We start from the raw sequence: 15,060 nt of genomic DNA, 5'->3' as shown, positions 1-15,060 counted from the left end.
CAAAATTTACGTTACTATTAATAAAATTTATGTCAGAAAGTGAACTTCTGTAGTATTTTGCAATTATATTCATAAAACATAAATCAAAACTTTACAGATATAGTAATTAGGTACTTATTCAATATTGATAACAACTATCGATTAAACATCGAAATCGGCCATCATGCAAAAGCTTTCTGTCATCGTCATTACTGTCATACGAAATTTTTATTTCGTCTAAAATTAATAAAATTCTTAAATCTTTTAAGTTTTGTATTAATGCAAACACAAATTGTATATTATGAAATGGTGTTTTTGTTAAGTCGATTATATGTATATAGGACGGTGACAGATATTATTGATAATTTGTTAGCAGATATATTTATTTAGATTTTCTATTATTCGTCAAGGGAATCTACACTTGCAACTGCGCTGAGGGAATCTACACTTCATAAACATAACGTAACCTATTAACGTTATTTTTAATTTTTAAAATTGGTTTAATATTTAAATAAAAATACGATTCTTCTTCTTCTTCAGCCTGTGTTCGTCCACTGCTGGACATAGGCCTCTTCCATTTGCTTCCATCGATTTCTACTCTTGGCAATTCTCATCCACTGTTTGCCCGCGACTTGTTTGATATCATCTGCCCACCTCTTCTGCGGTCTGCCTACTCCTCGCCTGTTCTCTGAACTAATAACCTGGCAAAAGTATGAGTTCCTTTTATGTAACATAGGCATCTAGGACTAAACATGTTTATGAAATAGGGATTAAAGTTCAATTAATTAAAGGATTAAGTTCAATTGATATTCTTCTTCACTTCCAATATCAACACTCAGGTACCTTAACCAATTAATTCACATATCATTATATCATATCAGTTTCCTCCTGTGACTCATACAACTTATCTTAATTTCAACCCTACTTTAATATCAGACTTCCATTTACTACAGACTCTCTAATTTACTCTGCCATTAGTACAGTTAAACCAAACACTCCTTTTAATTCATAGTAAATTAAATTTTCAACAGCACAGTTGGACTTACTTCAATTTGAATAGGAACCGCATTCATCAACCTTTGAATTATGTATAGGTGGCTGTATAGATTCTGGCTAATTCTCATTATAAAAATCATTTCGTACTCCACGTTCATCTTACATATTCAAGGTACTTACTTAAATGTAATTATAGCCACAACTTTGTTGATGTTTGTTATTGCTATGTAAATTTTCATTAAATATTTTACTAACAATTAGTTGGCTGTCGTAATACAGGGTAAATTCCACGTCACGTTGTCCATCTGTCTTTTGACACCTTTCAGAAACATCACTCATTTCGCATTCAGTTGCCATTAAGTCATTGAAATGTGATCAACTCAATTTGGATCCCACGTGTTGGGAAACCTGTATACTTTACCTTAGGGCATTATCCTGTTTGCCATGTGACCATCACAGGCCTTTTTATTGAAGTATGCACTTTTAAGGCATCTATATTTTATGTAAAGGGTTTTTACCCAGATATTTTTCTTTTGTGGCTCAGCTAGCATCCAGTTTGTAAGTATAACCAACTTGCTCTAACCTTTGTCAAAATTTAAATACTAACTTTATATTCATTAAATCGGTTATACCTATTTTTAGATCGAACACTGATGATGATTTTTTATAAAAATCGAAAACGTTTTGTTGTGATGTAGCCCTTTTAAGGGATTTTTAATAAAAAAATGTTATACCTTTTACAAAGGATTTCTTTCCAATTTTGAGTTTAAAATATATTTATTTTGTTGAAATCATAATAATAGAAGTATAACGTCTTACGTGCGTACCAAGTACACATACTCTTTTTTCATTAGGATGTAATTAAGTAAGGTTTAATGTTTTTTATGATTGGCGATAAAATTTTGCATTCACCACGTCAGTAAAGACCCTTTATGTTAATTCGATTATATGTATATAGGAGGGTGACAGATATTAATGATAATTTGTTAGCAAATATATTTATTTAGATTTTCTACTATTCGTCAAGGGAATCTACACTTGCAACTGCGCTGCGGGAATCTACACTTCATAAACCTAACGTAACCTATTAACGTTATTTTTAATTTTTAAAATTGGTTTAATATTTAAATAAAAATACGATTAACTGTTTAAAATATATTTATTTTGTTGAAATCATAATAATAGAAGTATAACGTCTTACGTGCGTACCAAGTACACATACTCTTTTTTCATTAGGATGTAATTAAGTAAGTTTTAATGTTTTTTATGATTGGCGATAAAATTTTGCATGCACCACGTCAGTAAAGACCCTTTATCGAACTCGTCTGTTATTCGCCTCGCTCGCTAGGCTCGCTCGGCATATAATATCAGACTCGTAAGATAAAGAGTCACTTTACTGACTTAGTACATAAATAACTATTATTATTACATCTTGAAAAAGATCTATCATAGTTATTATTTTTTCTTTTTTTTTTTCGATGGTCCAGGCTGCTAGTCAAGATCTGAATCAGTATCCGAGGTGAATTTTTGTGGTATAATGAGAGTTAGAGTTGGCGTCATTGTCGGTAATTCATCTTCCAATTCATTTTTTTCAATAATTAATGTTGATATGTCCACGATGTTGCTGCATCTTTCACCACCACAATGGAGGCACACTGCTGAACATTTGAGGTCTGCTTTTTGGCAACCACATGCACTTCCAATTTCTATTGCATCTGCAAAAGATGAATGTAATAAGCTCAGGGGTACTGGAGGCTTGGAAGTTTGAATTGGTATCCAAAATTGTCCATGCTTTTTCCAGCCCCAATCTTCTAGATTATCTAGATCACAATGTTTACCGAGCCATGACTGAATCTGTTGATACGCTCGGAAACGGTGGAATCGGGCTGTATCTTGTGTTGGAGGAGGTGAGAAGATATTAAATGCATTTTTTGTCACTGTTTTAGCGAATCGTTTGTGTCTCAGAGTTTCCAGAGAATCGTCTTTATTTCCGCCATATAAAGAGACGAAAAACGTTCGCCCACAACAGTAAGTAAAGATGGCTCGACTTTCCATCTGACAAATAATTTTCCCCAGAGGTTTCTTACAAATAAAATAACCACCACTCATGATGTGCACTTACAAAAAACACAAAATGCTTATTTAACCACAAAAATATAAATTTTACCCACAAGACTCTCAATAGTATTATCTGTAAAGCTCAAAATACTTTTCACAATTTTTAATACGACTGCACGTGGCCAAATAGGTAGCACAACTGTAAAAATCATTTAAGTAGAGGGGAACCGACTGCTGTGCCACATAGGATAAATTATAATAATACAACTTATAGCAGGCAGATATTCAGTCCGGTATGGAGGAAGAATGACGTAACAGCAAATTTTCTCAATGCCTGTTTATTGCGAATTAACGTCTAAAATATTATGTCCAGATGATACGAAAACGACCGAACTGTAAAAATATTATGAGCCACTATAGGGTAGTTGCGTCGTTACTAAAATACGCGTTGCGTTAGACCTTGTTTCAGATGCATAATGATGCAACTATAGATAGGGTTGAAAATAGGGCGATTAAATTAAGATAATGAAATTCGAACCAATATCGATGAAAATAGAAGCCATCGTTGTCAAAAAACAAACGCCATACCGATGCTCCTGGACGATTACTCTTAATTTAATCCCTATTTTAAATATTCAAAAATCGTTTTTTGCTTTTAATTTTGCATTTTGCGGTTGCGTCATTTATCTTCTGGACCGGCGAATTTGTCCTCAAACAACTTCTTGTGCCTTTTCTACAATATATGCTTAGGGTTCTAAGTTTTATAGTGAAGAGAAAGGTCAAAAATATATTAGGGGAATGGGGGGCATGACGAGGTCTCGAGGTAAGACGGGGTACCGCACACAAACAAGAAACTACACGTTGGTGAATAGCATGCAGTAACTCAATAGGAAGAGTCATTCGACTAATGGTCCCTGCAAGAGAAACCGTGAATGAGAGTGCACGCGTTTTTTGTTTACAAACGGAAAATTGTTTTAGCGATCCGTTGATCTAATTTTGTGCAAGGACAACCATCGTTATTTTAAGGTAATTATGATCACCTTATTAATGTCTTTTTTATCGTTGTTTACTAGTATTCTTATTTTGATAATGGCATATATATTGTTTGTGTGAATACGTTAAACATTTAATTAGTGAATTTTTTTTTGTTCAAAGTTACCTTTTGAGGCAAGATGGGGTATTGGGTGCGGGGTATGATGGGACATTGGTGGTAAGTCTAGGTTAATTTAAATTGCTTAATAAATAACATTGGATATTTTAGATAATACCATGGTACGTACTTACAAGAAAAAAACAAAAAGAGGAGAGTGGTCGAGAGATGCTATGAAAACAGCCATAGATAAAGTGACATCGTCAGAACCCTGGCTAGGCTGCCAGATCTGTGGATGTTAAGCTCACAATGCTTGTGCTAGGGTGGACAATGAAGATCTGGAGCAAATACAGATTTTTGTTTGTTTTGTGAGAATTAATTAGCATCACCATCATGCCCCGATTCCATTACCCCATCATACCCCATAGTATGGGGCAAGATGGTTTTTCATAATGTTCTTATTAATGGCTAATTTTTGAAAAATATGATAGGTTGATTTTCCAAAGATTGTACCAAATCATAGTTAGATTTATGACGTAACGTGCCATCAATTAGTAATAGTAATAAACGTAGTAATTATGTTGTATTTTTGTTATTTTCCTTAGCTACCCCATCATACCCCCCTTCCCCTAATAATAGCATAGGAATGTTAAAATCGTAATCAATTGTATAAATAAAATAATATATAGATAGAAAAGTAAGCCTAACGTTTTGTTTTCTTTTTGTATCCCTATGAGCATTCGAAAATCTGGTCAAGTTTGGAGCGCTGCAAAACCTAGATAAATAAATAGAATTAAACAACTTTATGGTGGAAATTGTTCGCTGAAAAACCCTCTACAAAATTGCTATAATGTTATTTTATTTTAAAATGAACTGAAAAAAAAAGTTATAACCTCCAAAAGGAAACTTGTTAAAAATTTTTTACTTATTTTTGTTTATATCTTTTTTGTTGGTCACTTGATAAAAACTAATAGAAATAAAATTGTAGAAAATTTAATTTGCTACATTTTATGTTTTATTAGATTTTCTGTAAAGTTGGTAGTTTACGAGATATAGCGCGAAACCCCTTTGCACCCCTTTTCCAAGATGGCGGCCGGGGGACAAGGGTGACGACCCCAAAAACTTGAACTTAAGCTCCTACTGATCTCCTCTACACAATAAAAAAATAAAATTGACTCCTCTAAGAAATGCAAGGTACGGCCTAAAAAATGTAACATTTCAATGGGCTATTTACTAACGATGTGTAGGTATATACACGAGCGGGACACCCTCAAAAAAGCGCTTAGTTTTCAAGATACGGACCACGGAGGGGTGAATGGCTAATTTTATTCATATTTTATATTTTCGAGGGTGCTGAAAACGAAAATGGAGTTTATTTTAAATTTTATGTGGTGGAACATTTTCAAAATCGCAATTTTAACCTAAAAATAAAATAAAAATAAATCACGTTTTTTTGCGTTTACCTCGCTACAACTCTGTTCTATTTTAATATTTTTTTCTGAAATTTTTATAGTATATAGCTCTAATATTTCTGAAGACAACGGTACCTGTTTCAATATTTTATTCTTATCCTGATAAAGGTTCTGAATTTTTCAAAGGAAAAGGTACGGATTTGTGCATTGCAAAAGTTGTGTGACGAAGTTTAAAATTTAGCTTCCTTATCACGTTTATGTTAAAGTAGAGAGTACAAAGAAGTTTTCTGGTAAGTTTTAGATTAAAATGTTTTATAGAAAAAAAAAATAGTGCAACTTTTAATGTCGACGTTTGAAATCCCCAATATAACGCTTATTTTTCGAGATACTGACCACGGGTGGTGAATGGCTAATTTTGGTCTTAGATTATGTTTTGACCGTGACAAAAACGAAAATGAGATTTATTTTAAATTTTAGGTGGGGGAATATTGTCAAAATTGCAATTGTACCCTAAAAATAAAAAAAATGAAATCAAGTTTTTTTGCGTTTAACTCGTTACAACTCTGGTTCGTTTTAATATTGTTTTCTAAATTGTGTACACTATATATCGCTTACACTTCTGAAGACAATGGTTTCTGCTTTAAGCTTTTAGTCTTATTCTAGTAAAAGTTATGAATATTTTAAAGTACAAGGTGCAGATTCGTGAATTGCAAAGTTTAATCGCAAAATTTGACTGACAAAATTTTAAATATAGATTTTAAATCAAATTCAAAAATAAAACATGAGTACAAAGAAGTTTTGTGGAAAGTTTTGGATCAAAATGTTTTATAAAAATAAATGGTGCAGCGTTTAACATTTACGTTATAAATCCCCAAAATAACGCAAATTTTTCGAGATACTGATCATTGGTGGTGAATGCCTAATTTTGGTCGTACTTTATGTTTTTGATGGTGCTGAAAACGAAAATCAAGTTTATTTTGAATTTTAGGTGGGAGAACATTGTCAAAATCACAATTTTGCTCTAAAAATAAAAAAAAGTTAAACCACGTTTTTCTTAAAATTAAAAGTTGCACCATATTTTTTCTATAATGCATCTAGACCTAAAACTCCCCATAAAACTTCTTTGAACTCTATGGTTTAACATGAATGAAATCAATTAAATAAATTTTAAATTTTGTCACTTAATTTTTTTCGATTTAACTCTGCAATTCACGAATCTGTACCTTTTATTTTTAAAAATTCATAACTTTTATAAAAATACACTGAAAGACTACAGTTACTTTTATAGTCTTTACAAAGGTGAGAAATATATGCTGTAGAAATTTTAGAAAAAAATATTAAAATGGAACAGAGTTGTAGTGAGTTAAACGTAAAAATTCGTGACTTCACTTTTTTTCATTTTTAGGTTAAAATTGCGATTTTGACAATATTTCCTCACATAAAATTCAAAATAAACTACTTTTCCATTGTCAGCACCATCGAAAACATAAAATAAGACCAAAATTAGCCATTAACCACCCATGGTCAGTATCTCTAAAAATATTGGGTTATTTTGGGAATGTATAACGTCTATATTAAAAGTTACGCCATTCTAATAAACATTTGTAACTAAAACTTTCCATAAAACTTCTTTGTACCCTATGTTTTAACATAAACGTGATTTATAAGATAAATTTTTAATTTTGCCTCTCAACTTTTGCGATGAAACTTTGCAATTCACGAATCTGCACCTTGTACTTTAAAAAATTCATAACTTTTAGTAGAATAAGACTAAAAATCTTAAAACAGATACCGTTGTCTTAAAAAAAGTGAGCAACATAATATAGTGTACAAATCTTAGAAAAAAAAATTAAAATCGACCCGAGTTGTAACGAGTTAAACGCAAAAAATCGTGATTTGACTATTTTCTATTTTTATGGTAAAATTGCCTTTTTTACAATATTCCCCCACCTAAAATTTAAAATAAATTTCATTTTCGTTTTCAGCGCCGTCAGAAACATAATCTTAGACCAAAATTAGCCATTCACCACCCATGGTCAGTATCTCGAAAAATAACCGTTATATTGGGGATTTCTAATGCCGATAATAAAAGTTTCACTATTTTTTGTTCTATAAAACATTTTGATCTAAAACTTTCCAAAAAACTTCTTTGTACTCTAAACTTTAACATACACGTTATTTAAAAGCTAAATTTCAAACTTCGTCGTTCAACTTTTGAGATTAAACTTTGCAATTCAGAAATCTGCACCTTTCACTTTAAAAAATTCATAACTTTTATTAGAATAAGACTGAAAGCTTGAAGTAAGTACAATATTCTTAAGAAAAGTGAGAAATATATACTGTAAAAATTTCAGAAAAAAATATTGAAAGGGAACAGAGTTGTAGCGAGGTAAACGCAAGAAAACGTGATTTCTTTTTTTTTTTTTATTTTTAGGTTAAAATTGCGATTTTGACAATGTTCCCCCACATAAAATTCAAAATAAACCATATTTTCGTTTTCCGCACCTTCAAAAATGTAAAGTATGAATAAAATTAGCCATTCACCTCTGCGTGGTCAGTACCTGGTCATTTTAGGGGTATCTCCCGCTCGGCTAATAGATTGACTTTATAAATTGACTATCAGTTATACTTGTATTCCAAGGATACACACTATATTCTGAAATAAACAGATTTTTATTCATTTCCTGTTTTCTTTTTTAATATTAGTCCCATATTTGCGTGAATAATAATTGATGGTTTATGATCATCACTCGGCCATAAATGATGACAGTTGTTATTCGCAGTAAAAAGATCTACACATAAAATGGAGAAATCAACTCTTTGGATACATGAAAATTTAATTTCCTTTTATGTTTGTCACGTGTGTTGGCAGAAATAATAATATACTAAAATAACAGAATTTTGATTTTTCGTGTATTTGACATTTTATTTGGCATAAAATGATTTAGTTTACTGGTTTTAGAGAAAAATATTATAGGCCTATTTATTACATACACTGTACATTCCACATCTGGATTTATAACAACTTACCTTACCCCTCTAGAAGTTGCACTTTAAGTGTAGTAAAACACCAACACACTAGTCGCCAAAAAAAGACAAGGGTCAAACCTCGAAGACGAATAATTGAATAATCATAGAAGAAATTTTATGATCAGTTTAAGGTTAACCCAAGATTAATAATCACTGTTTTTTGTTTCAGTTGATGAAAGTTCAAACAGAATTCCAGTTCAACCAATAGCATCACACGAAAATCACATTCCTTTTACATCAACATCAAAAGCACCTTATACATTAGCGGTATGTATAGACCACAAATTCCTTTGTTAATAGAATCTGCTAAGATATAATAATTAATATTGAAACTAAGAAAAAATTATATTCTTGCATTAAACCTCAATATTGTACAGTATTTAGTCTTAATACTCAAAAATTTTCAGCTCTCCGAAAGAGTAGAACAGACTATAGAATTTTATGTATTCTGAATACTTAGGTTCCACGACATCTCGTAACCTGACAGTTCGTAACTATACATATTGGTAACGGTACAATTCGTAACGCCCATTAAATTTTTTTAGCACATTCGGTATTACTGAATTTAATAAAAATGCATTTTGCATAGATTTCTATACTAAAAGTAATGGTACTTTTTTTAAGGCTACTTCTTTTTAGATAGGTCACACATATTTTTGCATAATATGTTATATTCTTGTAAACCTGTAATTCTTGGTAATATGACTAAAGAATTGTGAAGAAAAGTTTTTTTTTCAATTATCGTTTTAAGTAGTAAAACTAAGTGTGAAAAATATAATGAAACAAATAAAAATAGTTTACAATTGGATATGGTAATTGAGTCAATACTCGCAATCTTTAGTTTGTATTTTTATTAGTTGTTACATAATCGTGGGGCAACCGGTTTCGAGTCTTACAATATATGACTCATCATCAGGCCCAGTACAAAAAAGTCTTCTCAATACAAACTACAAGCTAAAAAACACAAAACGAGAGACATGTACACATATATATATAAAACATAAAAACAACTTTGTCTTGGTTTTAATCACACACCATGAAGCCAAGCAACTGTGTAGTATTGAACTCAACCTTCCATAGTATGTAAAGATGAGACTTATTGTCATTGGGAGCGACCAATCTGATGAAAATTGCTTGGTATATAATTTTAATATATATACTACCATCATTCCTCAACTAGTTAAGGGATGATGGAGTTCTGACAAGATAGTATGCGATCAAAAGACATAATATAAAGTTATTAGTAATTGGTATGTACTTACATAACAGCCATTGAAACTGTTCCACAGCTAAAGATGTACATGCAGTCACCAGCTCCCATAAGGATAGTTGATCGATCAAACAACCTTTAGTCTCTTATATTGTAAGTTGTGTTCAATGTGGAACTTGGAAAAGAAAAGTTCTTATGTTCCCAAAGATGTGTGTTTTATATCCTTCACAGTTGTTTCACAAACAGTTGAAAGGGAACAGAGACAGTTGTCCTTCACAAACAACTGTGAAGGATATAAAACACACATCTTTGGGAACATAAGAACTTTTCTTTTCCAAGTTCCACATTGAACACAACTTACAATATAAGAGACTAAAGGTTGTTTGATCGATCAACTATCCTTATGGGAGCTGGTGACTGCATGTACATCTTTAGCTGTGGAACAGTTTCAATGGCTGTTATGTAAGTACATACCAATTACTAATAACTTTATATTATGTCTTTTGATCGCATACTATCTTGTCAGAACTCCATCATCCCTTAACTAGTTGAGGAATGATGGTAGTATATATATATTAAAATTATATACCAAGCAATTTTCATCAGATTGGTCGCTCCCAATGACAATAAGTCTCATCTTTACATACTATGGAAGGTTGAGTTCAATACTACACAGTTGCTTGGCTTCATGGTGTGTGATTAAAACCAAGACAAAGTTGTTTTTATGTTTTATATATATATGTGTACATGTCTCTCGTTTTGTGTTTTTTAGCTTGTAGTTTGTAATGAGAAGACTTTTTTGCACTGGGCCTGATGATGAGTCATATATTGTAAGACTCGAAACCGGTTGCCCCACGATTATGTAACAACTAATAAAAATACAAACTAAAGATTGCGAGTATTGACTCAATTACCATATCCAATTGTATAATGGACTCGCATTGGCAACCCTTTCATCATTTTAAAAATAGTTTAATAATAATGTATTTACTATAATATTAATCCCAGAGAACGGCAGTTCTCGTCAGTGACGCACAACCCCTGTACATGGGACACTATAATATATACACGAAATTTTCGATTTTCTAAATCTGACTGAATGGAAAATTGGACCAAATCCCATCTTAAAGTATAGAAAAATACTCGCCTATCCACATATCAACCATATATTTTGGTATAAGGGTGTGGATTTTACGGCCCTTTCAATGTAGGGTCTGTTTTTTGTACTCATCCCCAAAACTCCCAAGAATTTCGAAAATTTAAATCCGACCTTTGCGGCTTCTCTAGTACTGATCATTACCTTTCCAACGGCTCAGTATACCAAAAAACTGAAAAACTAAACTTTGAACATTTTGGTTTTTCGACAATTACTCAAAATTTCAACCTACGAATTGCGCCAATAGCTGAGCGTTTGTAAGAGGACTCTAGACGCGTCTAACGGTGTATACCTCTAATATGGGAAAATTCTAATTTTTAAGTTATAGGCTTCATAAATGTGATCAAAGTTATTTTTTATGGGGAAACGGTTTTTCAAGCTCAATAATTCATGTAATACCTTCAGTTCTCATACTTGACTTTAGATGCATCAGATACTACTTGTCAATACGTTTGAAACTAATGTTTAGTGATCAAAATCAGTTAAGCCGTTTCGAAGTTATCAAGCTCCAAAGTATATTCCATTTGACATTATCACCGAAATGGTTTACGTAGTTGTAGTGGTTACGACACTAAATTTGATAGGGCAGTCCGAGTTCATTTACCGGCCATCCCAATATTTTTTCAATCTATTTCGAATAGCAAAACAAATCTAGTGTACATTCGATATACACTAGATCGTCTGCGAGATAATGCTAGAAAGGCGACCATTTATAACGCTTAACGTGGAATCGAGAAACATTTATATTCAACTTCATGCATTTAATTTATAAATAACTTTGAAAAACTCCTGATACAAGAATAAAAAACAGGCAAACGCCATAAAAATGAGTGGGGCATACAATATTCCAGCTACAAAAGAACTGATATGAATATTACGTGGCGCAAAAATGTATTTTCATTTTGATGGAAAATAAAATTCCAATTTTACTTTAAAAGATGTTTCCATAATATTTGCTAAATTTGAAGTAAAACGCGCCACAAAAGAGTAACTTTGATAGAGTTTGTATTTTGAAGCTCTTTTGTGGCGCGTTTTACTTCACATTTAGCAAATATTATGGAAACATCTTTTAAAATAAAACTAGAATTTTATTTTCCATCAAAATGAAAATACAATTTTCGCGCCACGTTATATTCATATCAGCCCTTTTGTAGCTGGTTAATTGTATGCGCCACTCATTTTTGCGGCCTTTAGCGGTTTTTTATTCTTTTTCAATTTACATTACTAATAGCGACAATACAATTTTAACAATTTATTTCTCCACGAAATACGAAATGTGTTGAAAATGTTTATCCTGATGCTCTTTCGTTAAATTGATAGACGTAATTTCAATCATTGTAACTGTTAAAGTTAGTTTCTACGTTAACAAAAATAACAGAATAGTTCAATTTGACGTTGCGAATGGTAGCATTACGAATATATATATAGTTACGAACTGTCGTGGTTACGAACTGTCGCCGTTGCGAATTGTCGCCGTTACGAACTGTCGCTGTTACGGATTGTCCACTACCATTTGTGTGGTTACGAACTGTCCCGTTACGATATGTCTGGTCACTATCCTGAATAACGCCAAAAGTACCCTTGTTCAACGGAAAAAGTTTCTAAACTTGATTTTATCTTATATTTCTTCGACTATAAAGATGTTATAAACTCCTACGTCTTCTATCGCCTCATCTTTTGAAACTGTAAAACTGTTTTATAATTATTGTTTGGGCCCTTCGATTTTATTTTTGTTTGTTTGTTTGAGAAGTTGCAGACTTCTTAGTTTAGAACATCCTCCTCAAACTTTGGGAGCACTTCTAGAGAAGTTATTCGTTCAGTCATTGTTTATTCATTTCCCCCAGTAAGTTGTTTCAATCAGATTGAAAGATAGTTGGTATTTTCAAAATACATATACAACAAGTATACATATCTAATAATTTATAGTGGGTGTTTAGATTTCTATGTCACTTTGAAATAAAAACTTATTTGAAAGTTTTATCTAAAATATATAATTTGATATAAAGTTTTACCTAGTTATCTTTTCTTTTACTGAAGTATTTTTCTTATTTTTCGCAAAAATAAAAATGAAGAGAAAGTTTTTTCTGTGTTTATTTGTAATTTTTAGTCATTTATTTCGATTGTTTTTTATTTACCCAAAAATTTAAAATGACAAGAGTTCGCGGCCCTCAGCAATTTCGTCATTTATTTATATTAAGCGACTTGGAAAAAAGACCAATTGTAGACGGGTCTTGGTCTTGGTATACGGAACACTTCACGAAGAATAGATGCAGATCCATCAACGGTGTTAAAAGTGTGAAGGAGGTAGTCCAATGACGAGACATCAGTATCGTGGAGGGTCTGGACGTCCAAGAATATTGCACTGCCGTGATCTTTTTTTTTTTTTTGGATTGAGGTGGAACGCTCTTAGCAGACTAGGGAAGGTGTCTCTAGTACTGTTGGACTCGGACAGGAGAGGAGAACACGCTGGGGCCCACAGACCAGAGTATGGTTCATGAGTCTCGCGTGCCCCCCTTAACCAGCCGCCTACCAACTAAAACCACCCCCTCTTCCGACCAGGAACATCCCTGGACGTGTTCATTAGTGAACGATACATAGGGATATTCCGCGCGGTCTGTAAGTAGGTCCCAAGAAGATTTGGCTAAGCCCTGCTATGCTATCCTCACCTTCCTAAGAGCGAATAGGAGGATAGGGGAGGTCTTTAAGTGACGTGTTGAATTGAAAATAAAGATAAAGTAGGGGTTGAGGTCATGTGTATCGGTATTCAATGTTACTAAATCTTATTCTTAACGTAAGATAGGGGAATAGGGGTATATCTCTGTATACGATGTTTGTAAATATTACTGAGAAAAGTATTATTCTTTTTGTATTTTTTTAATTTCTTTTACTTTTTTATTTATTTTTTGTTTATTTTTTATTGTTATTTTTATTTTTTTTTATTTTTTATTCTGCTGACTTTGAGGGCTCACTACACCCGTTTTGTTGTTCTACCCATTCTAGAGCAGCTTTACGTTTTACGATGGCCGTAACGATGTCAATTATAAAGTCAAAATTTAATTTGTTCTCGATCGCGACGTTAATTATATTATCTGGGCCTACCTCACCTAATCTGTTCCTGAGCTTGGCCTGTTTGCGAGTGAAGACGTTACACCGGAAGACACAGTGTTCTGCGTCTTCCCTCACGTGACAGGTCCGGCACACGTCGTTATCAGTCTTGCCGATTCTGTGAGTGAACGTCCGGAAGGACCCGTGTCCAGTTAAAAATTGAGTAAAATAAAAATTAACCCTCTTAAACTTGCAAGCGTACCACGTCCCTACATTCGGGATGAGTTTTTTGGTCCATTGGGCTTTGTTATGTTCCGCCTGCCATTCTGCCTGCCAGTCCGTGAGAAGCTGCTCTCTGGCAGCCGCTCTTACCTCCGGAAGGTGACCGTTTTGTTGTTCGTATAATATTTTTCTTTCCCTGGCTAGCAGGTAGATAGGAGGGGCGCCTGCTATCACCTGTAAGGCCGTGGTGGACGTAGTCTTGTATGCGCTGACTACGTTCAACAGAGGTTTCCTCTGCGCCTTGTTTAGCACGTCTCTATATTTCTTATAGCGTAGAACCTAGACCCAGACTGGAGCTCCGTAGAGAAGGGTGGACTGTATAGTGTGGAGGTACAGTCTCCTTTTAGCACTACCTGGCCCTCCGATATTTGGTGTTATTCTTCGGAGGGCCCCGGTTTGTGCCTCCGCTTTCCCCACCACTGCCGTGATCTGTGCCATTTTAGACTGCTTGCTCTCAGAAATAGATGGGCAGTATACACCAAGTAAGAGATGATTTACTTGCAGCTACATGAAGGATAACCTCAAGAAGAACAGTTAATCAAGGATTACTTTGGAATTGGACTGAGAGCTTACCGTCTGCTTTTGCCGTTACCTTTGACACCACAGTATTTATAAGCCTCGATGCTTCGAATGGTGCAGAGCTCGGCAAAACTGGAATGGCCAATGGAATTTTGCCCGCTTCGCTAATAATTCTAGGTTTTGTTTGGGTAGATTTGATGGGTGTATAAGGGCATTATAAGGGTAAGACGTTTTCGAGGTGAGAGATGAAATATATATGTACTTGGCTGTTAAACGTCATACA

At 33.3% G+C, this 15,060-nt stretch overlaps 1 protein-coding gene across 1 annotated transcript in view; it reads left to right on the top strand.

Moving 5' to 3' along the window:
* The window catches only part of LOC114339427 (tyrosine-protein kinase transmembrane receptor Ror-like), a 294,108-nt gene that overhangs the window by 87,501 nt on the left and 191,547 nt on the right, over positions 1–15,060 (top strand). Inside the window, exon 3 of the mRNA XM_050647610.1 lies at positions 8,735–8,832. Within this exon, the coding sequence (XP_050503567.1) occupies positions 8,735–8,832 (98 nt within the window). The remainder of the gene's footprint in view (positions 1–8,734; positions 8,833–15,060) is intronic.

Source organism: Diabrotica virgifera, chromosome 3, assembly GCF_917563875.1.
Source record: "Diabrotica virgifera virgifera chromosome 3, PGI_DIABVI_V3a".
In the NCBI taxonomy this organism is placed as follows: domain Eukaryota; kingdom Metazoa; phylum Arthropoda; class Insecta; order Coleoptera; family Chrysomelidae; genus Diabrotica; species Diabrotica virgifera.
Note: the sequence above shows the minus strand (reverse complement) of the source record. Positions and strands in the feature narration are given on the sequence as shown.